General features: G+C 49.7%; 2 protein-coding genes across 3 annotated transcripts; both read right to left on the bottom strand.

Annotated features, from left to right (window-relative positions):
• Positions 1 to 1,176: 1,176 nt before the first annotated feature.
• TIGD3 (tigger transposable element derived 3) lies at positions 1,177 to 3,895 on the bottom strand. Its single transcript, XM_066254062.1, has 2 exons — positions 3,797 to 3,895; positions 1,177 to 2,908 (listed from the first exon to the last, which is right to left on the bottom strand). The coding sequence occupies exon 2, from the start codon at positions 2,891 to 2,893 to the stop codon at positions 1,481 to 1,483; it is 1,413 nt and encodes a 470-aa protein (XP_066110159.1). The 5' UTR covers positions 2,894 to 2,908; positions 3,797 to 3,895; the 3' UTR covers positions 1,177 to 1,480.
• A 3,127-nt stretch (positions 3,896 to 7,022) lies between these two features.
• DPF2 (double PHD fingers 2) lies at positions 7,023 to 25,543 on the bottom strand. 2 transcript variants are annotated; one of them, XM_066252007.1, is made up of 12 exons: positions 25,412 to 25,543; positions 18,691 to 18,851; positions 18,231 to 18,338; positions 17,739 to 17,902; positions 16,452 to 16,544; positions 16,239 to 16,317; positions 15,683 to 15,724; positions 14,501 to 14,638; positions 13,898 to 14,026; positions 13,629 to 13,741; positions 12,501 to 12,582; positions 7,023 to 8,313 (listed from the first exon to the last, which is right to left on the bottom strand). In XM_066252007.1, exons 1-12 carry the CDS (start codon positions 25,441 to 25,443, stop codon positions 8,237 to 8,239), a joined length of 1,218 nt encoding a protein of 405 aa, XP_066108104.1. In that variant the 5' UTR covers positions 25,444 to 25,543; the 3' UTR covers positions 7,023 to 8,236. The 2 variants fall into 2 exon arrangements, with proteins under 2 accessions (XP_066108104.1, XP_066108105.1); XM_066252008.1 differs by lacking the exon at positions 15,683 to 15,724.
• Positions 25,544 to 26,989: the final 1,446 nt, after the last annotated feature.

Here is a 26,989-nt window from a genome sequence, read left to right as displayed (position 1 = left end):
AGGCCTAGGAATAAAAGGTACTTCATCAAAGTGGAGAAAGTAGAGGAAGCATCTTAGCAGAGGCACCTAGGAAGTGCTTGAGCTGCAGGCCCTGTAAGAAGGCAGCTGAGCTATGAATGCAGGTATGAGCAGAGACTGACCCGGCTGGCTTGAGTCTTTGACTGCAATGCCCTCCACTAAGCTGCACACTGGCCTGCCACTGCGTGTGGTCAGCCTGAACATGGAAGATTTGGGCCTAGAGCCAGACTTCTCACCAGCCAGAGTCTGTCCGCATCAAAGCTCACATCCTTCCCGGGTAAAACCATCCTCTTCCCATCCTACTCCCAAGATCTGGCCCAGGCTTCGCTATCTCCGGACCTGTCCGAGTCTCATCTCTCTGCCTCTAGCTGCCACATCTTTGACCCATCACGCATGTCTCAGGTTTCTAGAACCCCTCAAATGACCTGTCCTGTTCTGACTGAAACCCTTTGGGGCATCTCACCACCACATTTGGGGGGGCTAATGGCTCCTCTTGCTCCTGGGTCCTCCTCGTGGCCCCAGCAGGAATGCCTGGCTCTATACCTGCCACCCGTGGCCGGGACTATCCTTCCCACTCCTGTCTGTCCTGCCAGCTGCGCTCAGAACTCACCTTCTCCAGGAGTCTCCCAGGCCCCACGGAGCCAGGCACCTTGCTCATAATCTCACTCCACTGTCATTGTCTGCAAGGTCCCGCCCGGGAGGACAACATCTTTGCAACCTCGTCACACAGGCCATGCTGAAGAGATGTTGTCAAATGATCAAATGAACAAAAAACAAAAACAAAAAAAAGCCAAAGACTATTCCAAATTCTGTCTCCTTTCTCTTTCCCTGGAAAGTCCCTAGCCTTCCTAACATGACCACCCCTCCCACAACCTGAGAGTGGAAGTCACAGAGCAGCAGAACACTCAAGAAGATATTTGGGACTTGTCAGGTAGCTGACGAGGAGTCCCATGCCCTGGGAGTCCTTCCTGCCGGAATTCGGGAAGAAGAGGTCCCTATGGTTACCGCAGACATGTCAGACAGCTGTGTGGCAGCAACTCTCAGTAATCAATCAAGTTAAAAATAGGAGTTGAAAGTTTCCACTCTTCTCCCTTGAAAATTACATCGCTCTTTTCTGATTAAAAACTTTATTTTCAGAAGCAGAATTGTTTTTAACAGAGTTCAAGGCATTGGCTTGTCTGTCAAGTTCAAGTTCCACCTTCCCAAGTCCCAGCCTCCCTAGAGGTTCAGAAACTACCTAGCCTAGTTTCACACCCCCTAATATCCCCCTTGAAGCCCCCTTCTCCGGGCTTGGATAACGTTTGTTCAGAGCTTAGACTTGGTCTCCCAACTTGTCTCCCTTCTACAGCTTCCACAAAATCTCCATTTCCACGGGAAAGAGACCAGCCTCCAATCTGACTTCTGCGAGAGGGCGTTTCCATGGGAAACGAGAGGAGGGGCGCTGGCTAGCAGCGAGGGCCCTTCACAGGCAGCAGAGCCGCTCAACCTCCTCCTCACAGGCATAGAACTTTTCAAATAGCTCAGGGGAGGTGCCATTGCACTCAAACCACCTCCTCAGTGTGCCCAGGGCCCGGAGGGCGTCCGCTTTGGTGGGCAGGGGCTCAAAGCAGTCCTCAGCAGCCTCCTCATCTTTAGGACCCATTTCCTCTTTGCACACTCCAGACACAGGCTCCTCACTTTCCAGGTCCACAAAGCGGGAAAACTCCTCGAGACTTAGCCCACAGGGCACTGGTGGCATCTCAGAGGCTTTGCCTGGGGACAGGGGCATTTTGCAGGGAGCCAGCCCTTCCTGAATGAAGCTGCTTACAATGAACTGGGGAGGCACCTTGGCCCAGGCCGCTGCCATCATGTGCATAGTGTCCAGCACTGTGATGCCTGCACCGGCCTCAGCCAGCGAACTGCCAGCCGTCTCACTCTGGACAGCTGCCAGCTTGCCCAACAGACGGTGCCGGTAATGGGCCTTAAAGGCCCGGACCACAGAACTGGGCAGGGAAGTTGTGGGGCTAGTGGCGGAGAGAGGCAGGAGCCTCACGTGGCAGAGCCCAGGCAGGCCTGCTAACTCCTCCACCACCTGGGCAGCCAGCAGCAACGCTACCTGTCGGCCCTGCCTCCCCATATCCTGGTCAAACTGTGCCAGCCACTCTGACCAGGGGATGCCCAGCTCAGGGTAGTAGGAGGCAGGAAGAGCCTCAGTGCTGACCCCAAAGAAGCACCTTGGTGTAGCCTGGAGCCCACTGACCAGGACCTGCCGTTTCTCTGTGCCCCTGCTGTTGGCACACAGCAGCACCTGCACTTGATCACCTGAACCCTCTCTACTGGGCATGGCCCGATACAGCAAGGGCACTTCAGCACAGCCAAAAACATCCTCTGGGGAGAAGTCTTTAAGGGAAAGAGGCAGTGGGGTCCGGGCCGGGAAGCCTGGGGGAGGTGGTTCAGGGGGGAACGGAGGTGCGAGTACATGGCGGGCCCCAAAGCCCACATTGTTTCGGCGCTTCCAGCGGACCAGCCAGCCAATGCTGGGCACAAAATCCTGGCGCATGATGTCAGCCAGCTCCTTGGCTTTGTGGAGCAGCATGGGCCCTGTCACATCCCACGCCTTGGCCCTGGCAATGTGGTACCAGCAGAGCAGAGCCTCGTCGATACCACTGTACTTGGACTCTCGCTTGCGCTTGCGCTCCCTGTTGGCCGTGCCACTGCACCAGTCTGCCAACAGCTTCTCTTTATTCTTGCAGATGCGCGAGATCTGGGGCTGGGAGACCTGGAAGCGCCGGGCCACCTCAGACTGGGACATCTTGGACTCATCCAGGAGTTCCAGCACCTGGATCTTCTCTGCCAGGGATAGGGCGTGAAGTTTCTTCTTGCTGCTCAGCTCCATGGCTTTCCAGGGCACCTGTGGGGGAGAAAACAGCGAGCAGGGGTCAGATGGCTGAGGCCAGGTGCCACAGGAGAGGAACACAGTAGGGAAAATAGAATCTGTGAGGACAGGGAAATTGGCTGGCGTGTGGGAAAGACCAGGAGAAACTGGGTCATCTTGGAAAAGGTGAGAGAGTACCCTGGGTAGGAGGGGTGAGGGCTGGGCTGAAAGAAGGGAAATGAGTAGGCTGAATGAGCAGCGGGCTGGGCACTGATCTGGAGGAATGCCAGAACAGAGCTGGGCAGGGGGTGGCTCATTGGTCAGAAGGAGAGGGGAGCTGGTTGGGGTTTGGCATAACTGGAAAAGGTTGAATACAGCTGAGGGAACAGCTGCAGAAACGACAAAAGAGTTTGGACCGGGAAGGACACGGGGCTGGGGTTGAGTGGGGCTGTTGTAGGGATAATTAGGGCTGCGGGAGGGGTCAGGGGAGGAGGAGGGGAGGACGACATGGGCTGGATTTAGCTGAAGATATTGGAAGATGGGGAGGTGTAGTGGATGAACCGAGTTAGGTGACAGGTGTACAGACGACAAAGGGATAGATGGGCTGAAAAGGAGCGAATCGAATTTGGTGCTAGGTCCCGAGGAAGTGGGCGGGGCGGGGCTCTGGTCTGGAGAGCCCATGGGAACACAGGACCTAGAAGCAGGTGTACAGGCGACAAAGGGCAAGAGGGGTGAGGTGGCCACGGACAGCGCAAGGGGCGAGGTGCCCCTAGCAGGTAAGGTGATGGCCTGAGAGGGATATCAGGGCGCAGGCTCCGCCACCTGGCCGGTCTCTGCCCACCTCAACGCGGGGTCTGTCCTCGGAGCAGACCTGGGAGCTCCCCGTGGGCCTCCCCGCCTCTCCGCCTCCCGCTCCGTACCCACCTCTGGCGCTCCTCCCGCGGCTCCCGCCCTGCCCCGGCCCGTCTCCCGAGTCCCGGTTCGAGGGCGTAGGGAAGGGATGGGCACCACTACCCGGAGGGCGGAGTGAGCTGAGGGGCTGCGCGGACAGCGGGCGGCGGGCGCGCGCACAGCAGGACCTCGCGCGCGCCGCCCGCTCCCGGCTCTCTCCGGGTTGGCAAGACCGCGGTGCGGCCGCTCGGCTCCCACCGCCGCAGCCCCGCCCCAAGACAATCATATTGGCCCTTAGCGGCAACCGGTCCCGCCCCCCGCTGAGCCTCATTGGGCGTCGCCGAAGTGGCGGTTCATCAAGCCCCCGGGGGAGCGGGGCTTCCAGAGCGCCGTGAGGCCGAGCAGGAGCCAGGACCAGGGGAGTCTTCGCGGAGACTCCCAACAGCTGGGACTCGGCTCTCGGGCGGCGTGGAGGCCGGAGAGCAGTCTTGGAGTCCCAAGACCTTCCAGGCCTCGGCTTCCTTATCTACCAAACAGGGCTAATGCCCCTCACGAAGAATGTTTTGAGAAAATGGAAGCAAGCGTTACGCTACACAAAAGCCGTTACCATGGACAGCGCTGGCCTTACATCGCAACCCGGCTACCGAGACTACTTGCTAGGGGCTAGTTCTGATTTAGGGCGAGTAAAGACTAATTTTTACTAGTCTTAGTACCTGTTGGCAAGGTTCAAATTTCTCAATCCAAAGTGTAGTAGCATTCCCTTAGTAACCTTCGGTTTTGCCTGTGCCTGCTCTATGCAAGTACGTAGACATCTCTACCTAGGGGCCAGGGCTCCCAACCCCCAACTTCACTGCTTGCCAGCCTCGTTCCTTCATCACCTTGGAGCTGACTGGGAAGCCCGGGCCACTTACCTGAGTCTCAACCTCTCTGCCTTTCTAACAGGCTTCCCTCCTCACCTCAGTCCTGTCCCTATCTTTGTGCGTCCCATTGTAATCCCCTCCTGCAAACCCTTTCCAAATGTCCTCTTCTGCCCGCTACATAACATTCTCATTGTTGCATTTCTTTTTCTTTTCCCATTTCTTTTCTGGCCCTTCAGGCTACTCAACCACCAAGGGTCACTGCTTGACTCCCTACTCCTGGACTACTACCCTGTGACAGCAGGACAGAGGCATTTTTCTCGAACACGATTCCCAACCCAGAGCACCCTACTTGCTTTTACTGACTGAAAGTAATGGCTCAGGCCACTGTCTTCCATTAGGTGACAGAATGATTCAAATGTTTACAAAATTTAGTAACTTCAAAACACACTCAAGCGAAGTACTCAAGATCCACTATGGAAGTTGTCAAAACGTTGGCTCCAGCCTGACCGGTGGTGGCGCAGTGGATAGAGCATCAGACTGGGATGCGGAAGGACCCAGGTTCGAGACCCCGAGGTCACCAGCTTGAGCGCGGGCTCATTGGTTTGAGCAAAAAGCTCACCAGCTTGAGCCCAAGCTTGCTGGCTCAAGCATAGGGGTTACTCGGTCTGCAAAGGCACGTATGAGAAAGCAATCAATGAACAATTAAGGTGTTGCAACGTACAACGAAAAACTTATCTCTCTGTTCCTGTCTGTCTGTCCCTGTCTATCCTTCTGACAAAAAAAAAAAAAAAAAAAAAAAAAAAAGTTGGCTCCAGGGAAGAAAACTCATTTTTGTGTACATAACCACGCCCAGAGGAAGGCTGCAGTGCTGCACAATGAGGTGAATGCACACTGCGAGAAGTTGAAGTACCTGTGCTCCTCACGCTCATTATTCATACAAAAAGCCTTCACACATCCCATCATGTCATTAGTTTTCCTGTGTCATTCTCGTTTATATTTACATAATAGGCTTCTGGACCTGTTTAAGTGTAACAGTTGCAAGGTCAACTGCTATAAACCAGTCACTACCTGTATACACAAGTTTAGCTGACTTTCCTCCAAATCAACCAAGATACAGAAATAGGATGCTAAAGTTGATTTTAACCCAAATTTTTTAAAAATTATTTTTATTTATTTTATTTTTTTACAGAGACAGAGAGTCAGAGTGAGGGACAAGGACAGACAGACAGGTACAGAGAGATGAGAAGCATCAATCATTTTTTTTTACAGAGACAGAGAGTCAGTGAGAGGGATAGACAGGGACAGACAGGAATGGAGAGATGATAAGCATCAATCATTAGTTTTTCGTTGTGCATTGCGACACTTTAGTTGTTCATTGAATGCTTTCTCATATGTGCCTTGACCATGGGGCTACAGCAGACTGAGTAACCCCTTGCTCGAGCCAGCGACCCTGGGTCCAAGCTGGTGAGCTTTTGCTCTAACCAGATGAGCCTGCGCTCAGGTTGGCGACCTCGAACCCGGGTCCTCCGCATCCCAGTCGATGCTTCATTCACTGCGCCACCGCCTGGTCAGGCTCAATCATTAGTTTTTCGTTGCGCAATGCGACACCTTAGTTGTTCATTGATTGTTTTCTCTATGTGCCTTGACCGTGGGCCTTCAGCAGACCGAGTAACCCCTTGCTTGAGCCAGCGACCTTGGGTCCAAGCTGGTGAATTTTTTTTTTTTTTTTTTTGCTCAAACCAGATGAGCCCACACTCAAGTTGGCGACCTTGGGGTCTCGAACCTGGGTCTTCCGCATCCCAGTCTGACGCTCTATCCACTGCACCACCGCCTGGTCAGGCAACCCAAATTTTGTATTAACCAAAAAACTTTTCACTTTTTTCCAAGAGAGAGGGGAGATAGACTCCCGTATGCACCTCCAACTGGGATCCACCCAGCAACTCCCCTCTTGGGCCATGCTCACAACAGAGCTATTTTTAGCACCTGAGGCAGACTCCACAGAGCCATTCTTAGCACCCAGGGCCAATGAGCTTGAACCAATCAAACCATGGCTGTGGGAGAAGAAGAGAGTGAGAGAAGGGGGGAAGGGCGGAGAAGCAGATGGTTGCTTCTCCTGTGTGCCCTGACTGGGAATTGAACCTGGAACATCCACACACCAGGCCAATGCTCTTCCACTGAGCCAACCGGCCAGGACCTCACTGTTCCTTATAACAAGGAACTATTATAACTTGACTTTACATAAAAGTACTTAACTTTGTATCTGCTTTACAGATTGGGGCTCAGCAAAAATTTTAATTTGGGAGAAAAAACTATATTTCAAATCATAAGAAAGTTTTAGAATGAAAGTGGCCTTCATGACCAGGAAAGGGAGTCAGGCAATAAACTATCCAGCAGAGGGCTCTGTGTAAAAACATTTATTTGTACTAATGTTTAGAATACAGGAACTAAAGAAAGAAAAAAGACACAATTCCAAAGCAACAGTGAATTAGGGCCTGCCCACAGCCAAGGGGAAGGCACTCCAGGGTGTCCTGGCATGGAGTGTCCTTCCCACTACTTAAGTGTCACCAGGCAGAAAACTGAGGAATCAGAGTGTGAAGACCTTACCAGCTGCTAGCGAGTGTGCACGGGAAGAAAGGGATGTCTACGTGGCTTCCCCATGACTCAGGAACCAGGATACACAGAGCAGGAGGCAGAGGCTCCCAATTCAGTTAAGGGCAGGAGCTGAATAACCAGGTCCAGGAATAACAAAAAGGGGATTTTGGAGGTAGGCTTTTTCATCGAGTTAAAAAACAGGCACATTGTCCATCTCCCTGTGACCCCCAAGCTGCTGGCCTGGCCCCCCGATTCTTCCCCTCTCCCCACAAAACCAAAAGGAATAAGGAAGGGAAGCAGAGGTTAGGAAATTCCAAAGGTGGGGAATACTGCAGTCACTAGAGACCGCCTGTGAGAGCGAGCCAGGAAAGCACAGAAGAATCAGGTGAAGCTGCTTTCCTCCTGGGGAGGGACAGGGCAGAGCCCAGAGGGAGACCAAGAGCATCCTGGCTCAGGCGACGAATCCTGGGTTGCAGGAACAGAGGGCTGCAGAGCCGCTCTGGGGGAAGGCGGCGGTGAGGCTAAGCAGCAGGAAGGGCACAGAAAGCTCCTTGCAAGCACTTCCTCAGTTTGCTCAGTTGCTCACTCCCGGCTGCTCCTGGTAGAGGCCCTGGCCTGGCTTGCTTCAGGGGGAAGGGAAACCCCAAGGACCAGAGTGGAGGCAAAGCTGAGAGAGCAGTGAGCTGTGACCCCAATGCTTTCTCAGTGGACACTGTTAAACCCTGTGATCACCAGAGCCAGAGCCCAAGGCAGGCAGAGTGAATGCACGTCATGGAGAGCAGTGAGAAGCTGGGCCCACAGGTGCGTCATGGGGCAGTTGCTGCTTTGTCCTCCCTGAGGGCATGGGGCCAGAGGCAGTCAGAGCTGCCACCTCAGCTTGCTGCTGCCAAAGGCAGGTTGACACGACCACCCCCAGGTTCTCTGGACTCGTGAAAGAAGAGGAGGAAGGGAACGGTGAATATGAAAAACAAGAGAGGAAGAAACAGCCCTAGATGTATGGGGGGAACGGGGACTGGCCACATCAAGAGGAGTTCTGGTTCTGGTAGATGGAAGCTTTCTCCTTCAGCAGGTCCAGACACAAGTGGCAGCTCCAACTTCCTGCAGAGAAGCATAATGGGGTTAGGATGGGTCCCACACAATCCTAACCTGCTGTCCTTCCCATCTCCACAAATCACCTCAGTAGCAGGATCAGCTATAGGTAGGAGGGGAGACAGTCTCAAGTAGCAAAGTTTCACAGTTAATTTTGAACTGGGAGAAACTGTTAGGTCTTCAAATATCATGAAAAACAATTCTCGATGGAGATGACTGGAGAACTATTTCAGAATACAGACTCCCAGACCCTCTTGGCCCTATTAAATCAGAATCTCTAGGAGAAGAATCTGGGCAGATACAATTTTTTTTTTTTTTTTTTACAGAGAGAGAGAGTCAGAGAGAGGAATAGATAGGAACAGACAGACAGGAACGGAGAGAGATGAGAAGCGAAGCATCAATCATCAGTTTTTCGTTGTGACACCTTAGTTGTTCATTGATTGCATTCTCATATGTGCCTTGACCATGGGGCTACAGCAGACTGAGTGACCCCTTGCTTGAGCCAGCGACCTTGAGTCCAAGCTGGTGAGCTTTGCTCAAACCAGATGACCCCGTGCTCAAGCTAGTGACCTTGGAGTCTTGAACCTGGGTCCTCTGTATCCCAGTCCGATGCTCTATCCACTGCACCACCGCCTGGTCAGGCAGATACAATTTTTTAAAGCATCCCATGTTTAATCTTGTGATTACAGAAGAATCAAATTCGATCTCATAGCCCCAAAGGTTAGAATAAAAATCATGAATAGAGGCTCTAGAAAAACCAATTTTGATTTCATATAACTTTCTTTGAAAAACCACAGAAAGATGAGATGGCCTCTAATCACCACTAGGTGTTTGAGCCAAGTCTGAGGACCCAGCAGAGGAAAGGGGTGAACTATGAAGACCCAACTTGTCAGAACCCAAGTCTAGTTCCACATAGAAACAGGAAATAATGTCCCTTACAAAAAACAACTGGCTCTGGCCCTGGCCAGTTTGCTCAGTGGTAGTGCATTGGCTTGGCATATAGATGTCCCAGGTTTGATTCCTAGTCAGGGCACACAGAAGCCCCCCGTCTGCTTCTCCACCCCTCTTTCTTGCTTCTCTCTCTCTCTCCTCTCCTCCTGCAGCCACGGCTCAACTAGAGCAAGTTGGCCCTGGGGAACTGAGGATGGCTCCTCGGCCTCAGCCTCAGGCACTACTGCAATACCGCAGATGGGCAGAGTATCACCCACTAGTGGGCTTGCTGCGTAGATCCCAGTCAGGGCACATGTGGGAGTCTCTCTGCCTCCCCTACTCTCACTGAATAAAAATAAATAAATAATTAACTGGTTCATACCTTGTTCAATAATATTTCCTATAGTTGGATTCTCTTTTTTTTTTTTTTGAGAAACAGAATTAACCCTTAATGTCTTGAAATTATAAGCATAACTGTACATATATTTGGACATTATTCTGGGAAAGAATCCAGCTTTTATCAGCTCTTCAGAGATATATGACTCAAATATTTTAGGCCAAATGAGCCATATATAACCTTACTTTTTTAAAAAAACTCCCTTTAAAATGTTAAAATCATTCTTAGCTTGAGAGCTATATAAACTAGCTAGAGCTAGGATTTGGCTGAGGTGTATAGTTTGCAAACCACCGAGCTAGAGCCTATACCATCTGCTGGCTTCTGTGACATCCCCCTCAGCTGCCTGCATCTGGCAGTACTTCAAGAGGAAAGTCCTTCTACAGTTTATATAGAATTTTATCTGTAAACTGGTATTTTATGGTTAAAAAAATAAAACACAGGACCCACTGCTTCTTCCCAAAGTAGATTTCTAAATTCAGCATGACAGATGACAAGAGCTGAGTGTTCCCGTGCAGCTGCTAAAGGACTGTTAGCCTTTTGTCAGTGGCCTGCTTCTCTTGGGGCGGGGGGGGGGCAGCAGTTTGAGCTATCTAACAGGTTGTAACTGTTAGCTTATATCACACAGTGAGCCACTTTCTTGTGCCTGCAATGCTGGCCCACATCCTCTGTGCACAGTAACAGCTACTGAGGCATCCACATCCTTTTGAGTAAGCTCCCAAATTTCTCTAAAGGAGGGGCTTGACACAGAGATTTGGCTAAAAGGGGACTTGTGGAGAAGTAGCCATCCCCCCCCCAAATTATAAGAGAAAGTTTATTTAGAAGGTTACAGACGTGGTAGAAGTGAGCCAGCCAAGCTTTGCAGGGCCAAAGGCCCTTGGCGGTTAAAAGGGAAGGACAAAGGTGAAGGTACTGTGCCTGGGGGGTGGGGGGCACTGGTTTCCTCAAAGAGCTGCCTAGCCTGAGCAGTGGTGGCACAGTGGATAGAGCACCGAATGCGGACAGAGGTCCCAGGTTTGAAAACCCCAAGGTCACCAGCTTGAGCCAGGGGTTCCTGGCTTGCTGGAAGCGCCTTCCACCCCCCCATCAAGGCACATGAGAAGCAATCAAGGAACAACTAAAATGCCGCAACTATAAACTGATGGTTCTCATCTCTCTCCCTTCTTCCTCCCCCTCCCCTTGAAAAAAAAGCATGGGGCATTATTAATCAAACTACCTAAGGACAGGAGTGAACCACCACTCTGACTCCAGCTTTAACTCCCTTCCGGACTGACTGGAAATGAATACTCAAATTTTGTCAAGTTCGGAGAGCTGAAACCAAAGCATCACTTCAGCCATGAAATGAGTTTCCTGGACTGGCTGAGGGAAAACAAATCACTCCTTCTGGTAACTGTTCTCTGCTTAGTATCTGCTCTCTCCTGGGATGCTGATATGCTGTATTTGCAAATTTATCTGGTGACAATGTGTAAACATTAGACCAGTGGTTCTCAAAGTGTGCGCCAGGGCACACTGGTGCACCCTAGAAGATTTCCAGGTGTGCTCTATGGTATTCCAGAGAAATATGTGCCCATTGGGGACCAAAAAACCAACAGGGTTTTTGGAGTTTAGATTTTTGGGGGACAGAGGTGTGGGGAATTGGCTGTAAGCTGACAATTGGCCCATCCCCCGACCTCACTTGCCTGATTAGGTTGCAAAAGGCTGTTAAGCTGTGGTGCTGGATGGTTTGCACTACCCCCCATGTTCCCCGGAATGACTGGAGGGTTTGGTGTAAAGTTAAGATGATATGTATGGTGGGGGTTTTCTGCACTCAACACAATTAAGAGTAAAAAGAGAGGAATTCTTCAATGTATTGATGGGGAAATGAGAGTTTGCCTTTCAAATATCTGCTCAAATATTGAAGAAATCACTAGGGCACATCAGGCTCATGTTTCTCATAAACACAAGAATGAAAAAGCTTAACACATTCATGCCAGGACCTTTCGAATTTACTAAATCTTACTAAGAATGTATCTATATATAAAAAAAGATAAATTTTTTGTTTATTTATTTATTTATTTATTTATTTGTATTTTTCTGAAGCTGGAAACGGGGAGAGTCAGACAGACTCCCGCATGCGCCTAACCGGGATCCACCCGGCATGCCCACCAGGGGCGACGCTCTGCCCACCAGGGGACGGTGCTCTGCCCCTCCGGGGGTCGCTCTGCCGCAACCAGAGCCACTCTAGCACCTGGGGCAGAGGCCAAGGAGCCATCCCCAGCGCCCGGGCCATCTTTGCTCCAATGGAGCCTTGGCTGCGGGAGGGAAGAGAGAGACAGAGAGGAAGGGGGGGGGTGGAGAAGCAGGTGGGCGCTTCTCCTATGTGCCCTGGCCGGGAATTGAACCCTGGTCCCCTGCACGCCAGGCTGACGCTCTACCGCTGAGCCAACCGGCCAGGGCTGTTTTTTTATTTTTTAATCCCTCTTTTTTATGAATTCTAAAAAGCATAACTCAAAACATGTAACATAAAAATGTATTTTAATGTCAGAATAAATTTAATTTTGTCTTATTTCACTTAATTACCATAAAAGTACGCTTGGCCTTTTAATTTTTTCTTTAATATCTGACTTACTTATTATAGCATCTCTCTCAGAAATTTGCATATAATGCACCTACAATTATTTGTAGGATTTTAAATATGCCCCAACTTCAAAAAGTTTGAGAACCACTGCATTAGACCCTTGAGGCTGAAATCCTAGGAAAGCATTCTAAACTGAGGGTAAAGTGCCTCCTCCCCAATTTGGAAGGATATATCACTGAGAAGAGAACTCATTTATTGTACAGGTGATGGTCCAAGTTACTCATAACAGTTCTGAGTAAGATCCTGGCCACCTACCTTCAGGAGGCTCAGACATGGATGGGGTAAGACAGTACATGTGGTAGCCACGATCACAGTCATCACAGAAGAGCAGCTGGTCCTAGAGAAGGCAAGATGGAAAGAGAAGGGGGCAGGTGAATGGCTAACAGGCCTCGGTTAGGCCACTGGGGCAGGTAGGAAGGAAGCTTCTGTAGACACTGCTGTTACTCCCAAGAAAGGCACGACAGGTGGCAGGTAAGAACAGAGGTGGATCGCTCTGGAGAGAAAACCACCACTGTCCATCTCTAGCCTACCAGCTGCATAACTGATCTCAGTCTCCCCAGTGTCCTCTATAATCGCCTCTCCACAGAGCAGCAAAAGTTAACTTCTTAAAATATAAGACATGCTGTATCACTGCCCTGATTAAACCCTCAGACCTGGTGCTCCTACCCTCCAATCTCATCTTCTAGCCCCTCTCCCAATGCAAGAAGGCTCCACCCAGCCACACGGGCCTCAGTACACCTGGCTGCCGTCTTTGGTCTCTGCGCTTGCTGCTCCTTTCCAGGGAACGCTCCACCCCCCAATCTTCTAGCATTGGCTCCTTTGTACCATCCAAACTGCAACACCGACATCGCGGCCTCAAAAAGCCATCTTTCTCCCAACCCACTAATTACTCTCTGCCACACTGATGGTTTAATTTTCTTCACAATGTCCCTCATGTCGCTTCAGCAGCACATATACTAAAATTGGAATGATACAGCCTGGTCAGGTAGCTCAGCTGGTTAAAGCATCAGCCTAACATGCCAAGGTTGTGTGTTCGATCCCTGGTAGGGGCACATATAAGAATCAACCAGTGAGTGCACAGGTAAGTGGAACAACAGACTGATGTTTCTCTTTCAAATCAATAAAAAAAAGTTACTCATCTACTTGCTTACTGCTTATTCCCACAAGAATAAAAAAAGCAGGGACTTTCTTTGTCTTGTTTGGTGTCCTCAGTGCCCAGAACAGTGTCTGACACTCAATAAACACCTGCCAAATGAAGTGCCACCTGGGATGTTGGGGAGGGCGTGCAGGAGGGGGTCTTGCTCCCTTTGAAAAGAAAGCCCTCTTTAGAGGAAACAGTGGAAAACAGAGCTGAGGAGTGTGCGGGAGGGCGGGCTCACGCACGTCGTTCTCAGAGGTGCCACAGATGTTGCAGCACTTGCACTCGATGCACTGCCAGCGGTAGGTTTTCACTGCTGCCATCATCACGGGGGTGAACTGCAGGCAAGACGGATGCCCTGTGGGGGAGGGGGAGCGAGTGAAACAGGCAGCCAGAAACAGGGAAGAAGCAAGGCGACCTGGTTGACTGTAACAGCCACTGGACACTGGCAAGCCAAGAACCTCTAGGAGACTGGTGCTAGCCATGGAAGCCCTTGCTCCTGGGTTAGGAGTACCTGAGCGGCCACAGTCAGAACAGGACACCAGCTCCTCGGGTTGTCCTGTCTTCTTGTTGATCTTTGAGTCCCCCAGGCAGAAGTCACAGTAGTTGTTGGGCAGGGCCAATCCATCGGGACCCTTCTTGGCTAGGGGGAAAAAGAAAGAACTTTGATGATGTGCACAGGGGCCTAGAGGCCTCTCAATATCCCTGAAGGAGCCTGATCAGGTGGTGGCACAGTGGATAGAGCGTCGGACTGGGATGCAGAGGATCTGGGTTCAAGACCCTGAGGTCGTCAGCTTGAGCGTGGGCTCATCTGGTTTGAGCAAAGCTCACCAGCTTGGACCCAAGGTCGCTGGTTCCAGCAAGGGGTTACTCAGTCTGCTATAGCCCCCCAGTCAAGGCACATACGAGAAAGCAATCAATGAACAACTAAGGTGTCGCAACGAAAAACTAATGATTCTCATCCCTCTCCGTTCCTGACTGTCTGTCCCTGTCTATCCCTCTCCCTGACTCTCTGTCTCTGTAAAAAAAAAAAAAAAAAATCCCTGAAAGAAGGGTTTTTCAAAAGCAGGCCAACTCCTGCTTGCCTGCTTGCCCCACATCTGACACCTCAGCTTACATTTCTGCTCCTCGGACCTCTGGGAAACCGGGGTGGGTGGCTGTGAGTCTTCCTTGTCCTCACCCTCCTCTTCAGCCAAGTGGGAGTGGGCATAGTGGTAACTGAGGCCTGGTCGGTTTTTGTAACGTTTTCCACAAACTGAATGAGAAGAAGATTGTAGAGAAAGTTATGATCCGAGAGTGCTGCATCCTTGTCCCTCTAAGCTGTGGGGCTCCACCAGGGGTAGAGGCAACCACTCCCGCCCCAATCAGCTCTGTTCTGAGACAGGCCTTCAGTGATGGCAGCCTGCCCTGAGCCAGGAGCATCAGGCCCTGGGCCTCTCCAGCTTCCATGGCTCTTCTCCCTGCTAAACCCAGCCCATGGCCCTCTTCACTCTCCCACATGGGCTGGCTATGAGGCTGAGCCCTGACCCCATCGGCACTTGCCCTGGGGATAGTCTGGGGAGCTCCAGGTCAGGGAGAAAAGGGAATTTCTATAGTCTTGCAATATGGCAGGAAGGAGGAAAGGTAAGGAAGACAATCCAAACTTTTCCCCCACTCAGTAAATGTGGGAGGCTCATGCTACCCCATATATACACCAGAGCCCATCTCTGCCCAAAGCAGATAAAAGAATAGGGCCTGGGACTCTTGGGGATAACCTATCAACTGAGTCTGCAGGGAAGCTAGCCCTCAAAGAAATTCAACGACACTCCCAACCAATCAGAGCTTGCCCAACCCCACCAACCAGCAAGGAAAGCAGATCCCCTTGTGACATCTTGTCCTTTTGAGCAGTGATACCAGGAAGAGCAAGGGAACCAGCAGGAAAGGAATGGGAAGAGGATAGGAGGAGGACATGGCAGGAAGGTGGGGAAAAGAAGCTCACCACAGTGGCTGTTCTGGGGAAGGGGGAGCAGAGGGATCTGTTTGTAACAGATTGCTTATAACGCTTCTGAAGCCACCCCATGCAGTGGGCCCGAGCAGCCCTAGGAGTGAGCTGGTGGGAGACAAGCAGTGGTAAAGGCAGCTTCTGGGACTGGGAGGAGTGGAGCACCACAGAAAGTCCATGGCTCCTATCCCCAAGCCATTCCAGAGACTTTTAAATCATAGGATTTTTAAATCATAGGAGATGAGAAAGGCAGCAGGAACAAGGGAGAAGGGGAAAAGGGATAGGAAAACCAAAAGTCTGAAAAGTTGAGAGAGCTACCTCTCTGGGGCGCTTTCGAGGTATGCTTTTGTTTGAAACTATCTGAAAGACAGAAAGAAAAGTCATGAGAAGAAGGCCTTGATACACTCGAGACAGGAGCAGCAGCAGCAGGAAAGTGGAGCAAACTAGAGAGACACCCCAGCGGCGATGGCACTCCCAGGGTAGAGGGACAGAAGTGGGGAGTCAGAGAAAAGGGGGAGAGAGAACAGACATTGAAAAATTGGGTGTTGGACTCCTGGGGCCCTGGCTTCACTGGGGCCAGCAGACCTGGATGCCCTCTATCAAGAGGCTGATTCTGCCTGCTGTATGTGCCCCTCACCAGCACCCCCTCCCCAGGGGATGGCTAAAGTCTCTCCCAGAGCATGCAGTTCCCACCCGTCAGGTAGCAGAGAGCAGGGCCTCCCGGGGTCTCAGAAGGAACCGGTCAGCAGGCAGGACAGGAGTCCAGGCAGGCTTATTTTACCACACTGAGCAAGAACACAGCCCTCCCTCCTCACAGCCTGAGCAGGAGCTGGGTCCAAGTCGAGGACTACCCATCCACACAGGAGGCACTCACTGTCACAGGCATAGGGCTTGTCCCGGTCCTCCAAGATGGAAGCATCCAGCTTCTTACGGGCACTGCCCACACTTTTTCCCTGCCAAAAGAGCAAAAGCATGCTCTTACTAAGGTGTCTAGGCCTAAGGAGTCCAACACTCCTGGAGGTGGCTGCTAATCTCCTGTGAATCATCAGGCTCCCGTGCCCTGACAGGCAGAACGTGGGCCCCTCACCTTGGATTTCCCCTTGCCCCGACGCTTGGGAGTGTCTTCCTCGTAGTCCTCATCATCAAGGTCATCCAGGAAGTCATCTGGTTCTAGGATCCGCTGAGTAGATAGGACGATTAGGACGGGCAGAAATAATGTACATCCAAAAGTCCCCCACGGTGGCAGTGGCAAGGCCAGAGCTCCTTTGTGACCCTCCACTCCGGCCTCATTTCTCACTGCTGCCCTTTAACACCCTATAATCCTGTCCTTCTCCCTTCAAAGTTCTGGGCTTCCCTCCTCCGTGCCACTCTTTATATTGTCCCCTAGCCAGGAGTGCCTTTCCCACCATCTCCAAGTGGCTGAATCAAATGTCCTGTTTCCATACAGCTTTCCCTGATACTCCAGGTAGCCATGCCCACTCCTGCCGCTGATCTGCTGCCCAGGGAGCATGTTTACTCGTCGTTCCCTGCCAGCACCTCACTTCTTAGATCTAAAGCTTTGCTGTTTAATTGTGTGGCCTTATGGTAAGTTTTTGTTAATCGCTGCTTCAGCCTCCCTATATGTGAAATGGGCACCACAGTACCTACTTCATAAAATTGTAGAGACTGGAGAAAATGATGGAAAAACAGTACCGCATCTGAACTATTTTTAGCTCTTACTATTTTTACGTATAGTTTTATCATACCTATTGGCAGGGACCAGGTCAATTTCACCTATGTAAGCCCAGGCACCAAAAAACTTTTGTGACAAAAGATAAATGAGAGTCGGTCCTGGCCAGCTGGCTCAGTGGTAGAGCATCAGCCCAGTGTGTGAATGTTCCAGGTTCAATTTCCAGTCAGGGCACACAAGAGAAGTGCCATCTGCTTCCTCACACCCCTCACTTCTTTCTCTTCTCCTCCCGCAGCCATGGCTCGATTGGAGTGAGCTGGCCCTGGGTACTGAGAATGGCTCCATGGCCTCTGCCTCAGGTGCTAAGAAAAGCTCAGTTGCTGATCAATACCCTAGATGGGCAGAGCATCACCCCCTAGTGGGCTTGCCAGGTGGATACTGGTAAGGGTACATGCGGGAGCCTGTCTCTACCTCCCCTCCTCTCACTGAATAAAAAAAAAAAAAATGAATGAGTCTGTACTTAAAAGGAAAGCAGTAGACAAGACTGGATGGTAATAGCGGAGCCAGTCAGTATCCAGTGCATTAGAAAATGAAATAGCAGAACTCCTGCCTCCTGGCCCACAGCTTCCTTCCATTCCTATTACTGGGTGGCCTCTGATGAGGACGTCTCCATCAAAGTTCCCTTAGCCAGTGTTACTCTTGTACCTTCCGTGCTCGACTGTTGGTCACAGGAAACTCGCCCAGGCTGTCATCATCAACTCGGGGATCTGGGGCTCCTCGCTTTTCCAGGGGGTCAGTACGTAACAAAGCCTCTAAACTACTGCCGTCCTGAGAGATCAGTCCCTCCTTCTTCAGGGTCTGGTCGGTGTCTGCAGGCAAGGTCAGGATGAGGCAAGCCTCAGACGGGCTGAAAGCAGACTGCTCTGGGCCCACAGAGTATGAGGCCAGCCACAGGCCAATCCCTGTCTTCTAGTCTCTGGCGGCCCAGGAACCAAGATATTCTAATTCACCTGGCACCACAAATGATCTGTTTACTTGTCTCTTCTATTTGACTGAGCTCTTTAAAGAAAGGAATCACATTTTATTCATTTTAGTATCTTCAGAATTTAGCATTAGGCCTGGTGCACAACAGGAAATTAGCAGGACTCTTTATCATGTAGCAAGCCATGCCCCTGCTCAAAAAGGAGTGTACTTTACCTGGTTTAATGGATGGGAAAGAAAGTCTTGGGTCCTCAGGAGGGTGAGCTCGCCGCTTTTTCCGCCAGCGCCGGGCAGGGTAGGAGTACAGCTGCCCAGAAGCCAGTCCTGTGGAAGGAAGAGAGAAGTCAAGCCCTAACCCAGTCCTAGAAAATAATATCAAACACTTTCTAAATGAATAGAGTTCTAGAGCAAGGGTGGAATATTAAAGAAAAATAGATGTAAACTCAGGGGCCTTGGCTAACACATAGCTCGGCAGAAGCCCCACAATAGCCTCAGTCCTCAGAAAACCATGATGCTGGTGTAAACCTGTCTACTTCTTCCTGCCTGGCCTCTAATTGTGGGGAGACCATATTCATCCATGCGTGGAAAGCAGTAGGGAAAACCCTATCAGCTGGCTCATCTCTGAAATGAGAAAGCTTCTTCCTTCCTCCTTGTGTTCCTGAGTCTGGACCCTCACCTGGACCCCGGTGTCGCTTTTCCATCCAGATATAACAGTTGCTCTGGGCTACTCCGGTCTGAGAGTCCAAGAAAGGCAAGCGCACGCTGCGCTCAGCGCAGAGACGGGCATTGTAATTGTGGCACTGCTCCATGGCATCTTTGTAGTACTGCTCTCCAAGGCTGCAGTAAAGACAACAATCAGGTGGGCATGTATGTTTCAGGGGTGAGGGGCGGGGCACAGGGTACCAAGCTATCCCTGTCCCTTGCCATCTGCTTCTCTAGAAGGCTCAAGGGACTGGCAGACTGTTGTTTTGGTTCTATCTGACTCCACTTCTGCCTCACGGGACACCAAGCCACTTCAATAAGCCATTATGAGAAAAGGCACTTTACAAATAAATTACCATCAGGACCACATAATTTCTTCCTGTGTCTTAATTTTTTTTTAATTTATTTATTTATTCATTTTAGAGAGGAGAGGGAGAGACAGAGAGAGAGAGAGAGAGAGAGAGAGAGAGAGAGAAGGGGGGAGGAGCTGGAAGCATCAACTCCCATATGTGCCTTGACCAGGCAAGCCCAGGGTTTTGAACTGGTGACCTCAGCATTTCCAGGTCGACGCTTTATCCACTGCGCCACCACAGGTCAGGCCTTCCTGTGTCTAATCAGACTTAAGTCTAACCAACAAAGAGAAGGAACTAATGTTCATTTTATGCCTCTAATGAGTCCAAACTCTGTGCTACTCACAATAAATGCTATTTTTTAAATTCTATTTTTTTTAAGCATTTTAATTTTATTTATTTATTTTGTGACAGAGGCAGAGAGAATCAGAGAGAGAGAGACAGACAGGAAGGGAGAGAGATGAAAAGCATCCATTCTTTGTTGCGGCACCTTAGTTGTCCGTTGATTGTTTTCTCATATGTGCCTTGATGGGGGGAGGGGCCTACAGCACAGCGAGTGACTCCTTGCTCAAGCCAGCGATTTTGGGCCCAAGCTGGTGAGCCTTGCTCAACCAGATGAGCTTGCACCCAAGCTAGCGACCTTGGGGTCTCAAACCTGTGTCCTCTGCATCCCAGTCCAACGCTCTATCCACTACGCCACCACCCGGTCAGGCAATAAATGTTATTTTTTTTAATTTTAAAAAAATGTGGGTTTTTTTGAGAGAGAGACAGGAAGGTAGAGAGATAAGCAGCATCAACTCATAGTTGCATCACATTAGTTGTTCATTGATTGCTTCTCATATGTGCCTTGACTGGGAGGCTCCAGCAGAGCTAGTGACCCCTTGCTCAAGCCAGCAACCTTTCAGCTCAAGCCAGCAACCATGGGATCATGTCAATGATGCCATGCTCAGGCCAGCAATACCCTGGCTCAAGCTGGTAAGCCTGCACACAAGCCAGCGATCTTAGGGTTTTGAACCTTGGACTTTAGCATTCCAGGTTGATACTTTCTCCACTGTGTCACTACCAGTAAAGTACAATGCTATTTCTCTAAAGGGGATCAAGGGAAAAAAACAAGAGGCTATTTCTCTTAACCCTCATGACTCTGAGAAGCAGAGGTTAACTCCTTTTTATAAAAAAGGAAAATAGCCCTGACCGGCTGGCTTAGCGGTAGAGCATTGGCCCAGCGTGTGGAAATCCTGGGTTTGATTCCCGGCCAAGGCACACAGGAGAAGCTCCCATCTGCTTCTCTACCCCTCCCCCTCTCCTTTCTCTCTGTCTCTCTCTTCTCCTCCTGCAGCCAAGGCTCCACTGGAGCAAAGTTGGCCTGGGTGCTGAGGATGGCTCTATGGCCTCTACCTCAGGCACTAGAATGGCTCTGGTTGCAACAAAGCAATGCCCTAGATGGGCAGAGCATTGCCCCCCAGTGGATCCCGGTCAGGCACATGTGGAAGTTTGGTCTCTGAGCCTCCCCGCTTCTCACTTCAGAAAAAGAAAAAAGAAAAAAAAAAAAAGGAAGAGTTCAACAAGGTCTAGGAGACTTACTTAATTACACTTAGCAAACCCTAGTACTCTATATAATTAAATTCTATTTAGCCATAGAGAAAGAAGGAAGTTCTGCCCTGACCGATTAGCTTGGCTGGTTTGAGCGTCATCCCCATAACACAAAGGATGCAGGTTCAATCCCCAGTCAAGGCACCTACAGGAACAGATCAATGTTTCTGTCTCTCTCTTTCTCCCTTCCTCTCTGTGTAGACTCAAAACATAAATTAAAATTTTAAAGTGTATAAAAAAAAAAAAGAAAGAAAGAAAGAAAGAAAGAAAGAAAGAAAGAAAGAAAGAAAGAAAGAAAAAAAAGAGCCTGACCAGGCAGTGGCACAGTGGATAGAGCGTCAGACTGGGAATGCGGAAGACCCAGGTTCGAGACCTCGAGGTCACCAGCCTGAGCGCGGGCTCATCCGGCTTGAGCAAAGCTCACCAGGTTGGACCCAATGTCGCTGGCTTGAGCAAGGGGTTACTTGGTCTACTGTAGCCCCACGATCAAGGCACATATGAGAAAGCAATCAATGAACAACTAAAGTGCTACAACAAAAAAACTGATGATTGATGCTTCTCATCTTTCTCCGTCCCTGTCTGTCTGTCCCTGTCTATCCCTCTTTCTGAATGTCTCTAAAAAAAAAAAAAAAAAAAAAAAAAAAAAAAAAAAAAAAAGGTTCTTTATGTACTGATATTAAACAATCTCCAAGATAACTAGGGAAAAAAAGCAAGGTACAGAGTTGAGAAGTTTTCCATAAATAGGACTACCATTTATGGAAAAAAAAGATGGAATATAAACATAGGCCTCCAGCAAGAAAAACCAGGTGGCTAGGGGACTTTCTCCTACATGCTCTTTTTATACCTTTTGAATTTTGAACTAGGCACTTACTGAGCAATTAATTATTTCTATACACTAATTTTACAGTCAATGAAAAACACCTAAAAATGTCTAACTTCCTTGCCTACTCTTTACTGAGTATTGTTATACTGATACAAAACCTGTTTGTTGCCTGACCTGTGGTGGCGCAGTGGATAAAGCGTCGACCTGGAAATGCTGAGGTCACCAGTTCGAAACCCTGGGCTTACCTGGTCAAGGCACATATGGGAGTTGATGCTTCCAGCTCCTCCCCCCGCACCCGCCCCCCGTCTCTCTCTCCTTCCTCTGTCTCTCTCCCTCTCTAAAAATGAATAAATAAAAAAATTTTTGAAAAAAACAAACAAAAAAAACCCAAAACCTGTTTGTTCCAAGGCCCTTCCCCAGGAAGGAACCATCATGGATTCAAAAGACTCAATTTAAAATCTTAATCAAAGGTAAACCTTTAAGTGCTCTAAAGAAGATGAAAACTTCCCAGTGCCAGCAGTCACCTGGTTTGAAGAAGTATGTATACAGAAACAATCTTGCTCTCATCCTTTAGGGCATAACAAGCACTTTAGCACTGGAGCTTAAATTGTAACAATCCATATCTATATATATTGCTCACAAAAATTAGGGGATATTTCCAAATGAATATGAAGCTATAAAATATCCCCTAATTTCTGTGAGCAGTATATTTGATCAAATTAAAAATAAACAGAGGGCAGAGGTGATTCCCCCCCACACACACACACACACAGTATCCCCAGTACCCATAAAGATGTCTGGGGCATCTTGTTTTGACTTAGGAATAAAAAAACCTGGTTTGGCTAAAAGTTACCAAATAAATGGAACATTTAGTCAACCCATGTGGATCTCAGGTTCCTCTGCTATACACTAGAGAGGCGGGATGAGGTAAGCTCCAAAATATTCTACAGGAGGGAGACTCTTAGCATGAGAAGCTGGACAGATAAGTCTCTTGCTTATGTCTGTGTATCTTGAACTACACCAAGAAACCCTGCTCTGGGATCTGAGGGGGGCTTTCAATGAGCAGCCACACAGAGCACTTAGGCACAGTTTAGCATGTTCACAACAACTGAAAAAGACATACCATACAGAAGGCAGAGTATCCTTATAAAAGGCTCTTGGGAAGAGTGGGGCTCAGTCCACCACAAGACAGCAGGCCTGATTCAACGAGTCGAAATAACCGTAATTTGCGGTAAGCATAAATCTTGTGTTGGAGAGTGGAGAGAATGGAACAGGTTCACATTTGCTTGCCTTTAGGAGGCAGCCGTGTCCTCATAACACAGGAAAATTGTATAAACAAGGCTGAGTGCAGCAGCTCCTTTGTTTCTGCTGATGGGAATTGATACTGACACTGGAAGTCGAATGGAAGGAAATGCCAGACGGGCTGAGAGCTGCAAAGTCAGAGCAAAGAGGCTGGAAACAGTTTGGGAGGAATGGGTGAGAGATATTTTATCAAAGTTCTTGTGGGCTGAGTGGAATTTCAGAAGGTGGGGCACACTGTCTCGTGAGCAAGAGCTGGGAATGAAACATATGTTGTGGGAAGAGAGGATCTGATGAGGAGACAGGAAGAGAGAATGAAAAAGAGCTCTTAAAAACGTCTTCCTAGCACAAGAAATTTCAAGCCTACATTATTCTCTAGATCTTATTACGTAAGTCAGAAGTTTTCAAAACTGGTCAGAAGCCACAGCTATTCACTATTATTTTACCCTAGTAAGACACCTTAAAAAAAAAAAAGGCACCTTAAAGACTGTTTCAATTATGACACCACATTTGAAGAGACAGAGAATTTACAAATAGGAAAATTCCTCTCCCAGAACAAGATGCTAGTCAGAAAAAATGAGCCAGTAATACTGAGTTTAACGTATAACCTCAGCTGTCAGAAGACTAGGCACACCACATCAAGAAAAGCAATAGGGAAGCATCTTTTTCCAGGGTGAGAATGCAAGGAGGAATGCAAGCCCCCTTCTTTAAGGGAAAGTTCTGTAGAAAAATGTATTGTGATCCACAGCTCTCTGCAGCTAGAACCAAGGAGGAGAATGTTGGATTCTCATTTCAGGTGTTCAGGTGCCAGTGGCTGGTGACCCTCACAATTTCCATAGTCTTTAAAGAGAAAAACATAAGAGGTCATGCTCCATTTAAATGGACAATCTTTCACTCCTAACACTACACAGAAGGGTTGGCAACCCTATTTCCCTGAAGAAAGTCTTCCAACAGAAAAAAAAATGTCATTACAGACAACTCACAAAATCTAGGCAAGTCTGACATTCCTTCAGTACAGTAAAAATTCCAAGGTAGAAGCTTTCTTTTTCACAAGGCAGGAAACCTGTGTAAAACCTCCCCTTACCATGGGATGGGGAGAGTCAACAAAGAGAAAGGTAGAGAAACAAAGAATGAACAGGCCCTGGCTGGTGAGAGTCATCCTGAAATGCCAAGGTTGTGGGTTTGATCCCCAATCAGGACACATACCGGAAGCAACCAATGAATTTGCAGCTAAGTAGAACAAATAAATGTTCCTCTCTCTCTCCCTTACTCTGTCTCTCTAAAGTCAATCAAAAAATTTAAAGAAAGACTATCTGAGTCAGAAAGAATAACTAACTATACAAGTAGTAGATCAAGATTGTTATTTCTAAATTGAGGGAAATGTCAGCCTGCAGAGAAGCTGGGGAAACAGGAGTGGGCAGATCAGAGTGAAAGATAATGATGTTGGGCGGAGGGAATGGCTGAAAGAGGCAGCAGGACTCTGCGGAAAGCCAAGTTTAAAAAAACAACAAGAAAACCACGAGAGAAGAAGGCACTTAGCTTAATGGACGTGGAAAAGCATTCTCAGAGAAAAGGCTCCAGGCAGGGAGGGAAGAAGCAGTGTGCCCTTATAAAAGGCTCTTGGGAAGAGTGGGGCTCAGCCCACCACAAAGAAGATGAGAAGCTGCGAGTCCCTAAGAACAGTCCCCAAACCTTGACCCTGTCCAGTCAAAACCCAAAAGCCCTAACTGGGCAACTAGACACCTCTCAATTTTCCCACCCGGGCACTAAGCCCGATTAAAAGGAGCCTGCTCTATTCGCCAGGGGGCATGAACCTATTTCACAACTCCTTCAGATTCCTCTTTAGGGAGGAGGCCGGGTTAAATCGAATCTCAGAGCCTTTTTCACTCGTGGCGATCGGGCCATTCTCCATTTCCCCAGCAACCATGAACTTTAATTTGGCTCTAAATTCGCCGACCCAGGCGCCGCGTCCGGGTTGCAAAGGCGTCTGGGCAGCTTCCGTGCAATTCCCGTGTTTCGATGGCGGGGACCGGCCGCCGCGAAGGCCCTTTCCCCTGAAGTTCCTTCCCTCCGTATCTGCTCTGCAACAGATCCTTCCCGAATCCCGAGAATAATTTTGGTCTTGGGAACCCCTCACGTCACGGAGCTGTTTAGAACAACCCCGCGGGGCTGAGCCGCTCCGAGCCGAGGAGCCTGTTGCTCCAGGGCTGCCTGCGGGCAGCCGATGGGAGAGGCCGGTGACCCGGCTTCCCGGGGACACGGGTCGGTCCCGGGCCCGCCCTCGGCCCGGCTCCTCAGACTGCGGCGTCTCGGGAGCGACCCCGGGGCTGCGTCTCCCGCACGCAACAGGGGCGCCACACTCCAGCGGCCAGCGCATCCGAAGGGGCGCTCCGACCGCGCAACCCGCGGAGCCGAGGGGGCTCCGGGTGCCCCCCCCCCCCCCGGGCCTCCACAAGTTTCCAAAGAAGCGCAACGTCTTCTCTGGAGTCTCCTGTTGCCTTCAGTGGGAGTCGCACCATGGCCTTCCCGTACACGTCCCTCCCTTCGCCTCGTCCCTTCCCGCACCGCCCCCTCCTCCCAGGCCCCTTCGAAGACCTCCCCGCCTGGCAGAGAAAGAGGTGTCGACCACTCACAGCTTCACTACATTTTCCACCACAGCCGCCATCTTCCCTGCTCCTCTCTCTTAGGCTAGGAGGCCTGGACTCCACAGCGCGCAGGCGCCGGGACCTAACGAGGGAACACAGTTTCCTAGTGCCTCTGCGCAGGCGCCGCCCGAGCGCGCGCGCCCTCGAGAGCGAGCTATGGAGAACAGGCATGGAGCCAGGGGGCCCGGAAGCGAAGGAGCTGGACGCGCAGGCGCGACAGACACGGTTCGCGCCCGGAGCCTCCCGCAGGAACGTCACCTTTTCCATTTAGAGCCGTGGAGGTGGAAATACTGAACGGTTGTGTCCTGCTACCTAGCTGAGCTTTAACCTATGGTTAACCCTTTGCTCTTGTCTCAGGCGGGGGATGGGTGGGTGAGTTAGTGGGTTAGCGGGTTTGTGGGTAGCAGAAGATAAGAGTAGTCCACAGTTAACGGGCTGCCAAACATGTGCCCATTTTAGAGAGGAAAATTTACGCCAGAACCGGGCAAGTCTTTGGTCTACATATTGGAGTTTGACAAAAACTTCGCCTTCCTGGTGTTGCCGGTGAAAACAAATGTTAGAGGTGTCGAGAGAAAAGAATTATAATAGCACACGCATGGGAACTTTAAACGTAGTGACAAAATTTATTAGGGGAAATTAATACACTCTCAGTGACAAAGAAGGCAGACAGGCCCTAGTGACACTGCCCAGGGACTCCATATTACCTTCATATATTGTTGAGTCTTCCCTGACCAGGGTTGGACCCTCCCTTTAACCAGTCTTGTTTCTTGACCTCTCAGTGTTTTAGCCCCCTGTCCCAACTATGACTTTCATTGCGCATGTCCTAAAGTGGAAGCATTTCCTTGCTTCCCCAGCACCAGTGCCTTGAGAAAACTCCCATACCTGGGTCCAGAGGACTGAGGGTACAAGGGACTCTGAGGACGCAATGGCTTCCTGAACTATACAGTTGGGCTTATGACTGCTTTTAGCCTTTTAGCAAATTAAGTTAAATAGGATGTTGCAGCTTCCTACTGAAGTAGGCCTTCTAGTTTTATTAAACTTTAATATTTTGACTCCTTCCAGCTACCTTTTTCTACCTTAATAACTATCTAACTACCTATGCTCACTGCCACCAAACTTAGCCACCAACTTCACTGGTACCCACCTCTTCTCCCTTGCTTCCTACTCATCCCTACAGTTAGGTTCTGAAGAACTTACCTCCTGCAACTATCCTTTCTTTTTATTTTTTAAAACATTTTAAAAACTGATTTTAGAGAAAGAATGAGGAGATGAGAAGCAGCAACTCATAGTTGCTCCACTTTAGTTGTTTATTCATCAATTGTTTCTCATACATACCTTGATGGGGGTGGGGGTGCTCAAGCCAGGGACGGTAGGATCATGTTGATGGTCCCACACCCCCTCACTCCAGCTGGCAAGCCCCTGCTGAAGCCCAGAGCTCGTGCTCAAGCTGGTGACCTTGGAGTTCAAGCCAGGGACCTCACTGTTTCAGGGTTGACACTCTATCCACTGCACTTCCACCAGTCAAGCCATACCTTTTTGTACCATTCATTTCTCCTTCACTGTTGA

The sequence above is a fragment of the Saccopteryx bilineata genome, chromosome 1 (assembly GCF_036850765.1).
Source record: "Saccopteryx bilineata isolate mSacBil1 chromosome 1, mSacBil1_pri_phased_curated, whole genome shotgun sequence".
Taxonomy (NCBI): domain Eukaryota; kingdom Metazoa; phylum Chordata; class Mammalia; order Chiroptera; family Emballonuridae; genus Saccopteryx; species Saccopteryx bilineata.
The sequence above is the reverse complement of the archived record's forward strand: the minus strand, read 5'-3'. Positions and strand labels throughout refer to the sequence as shown.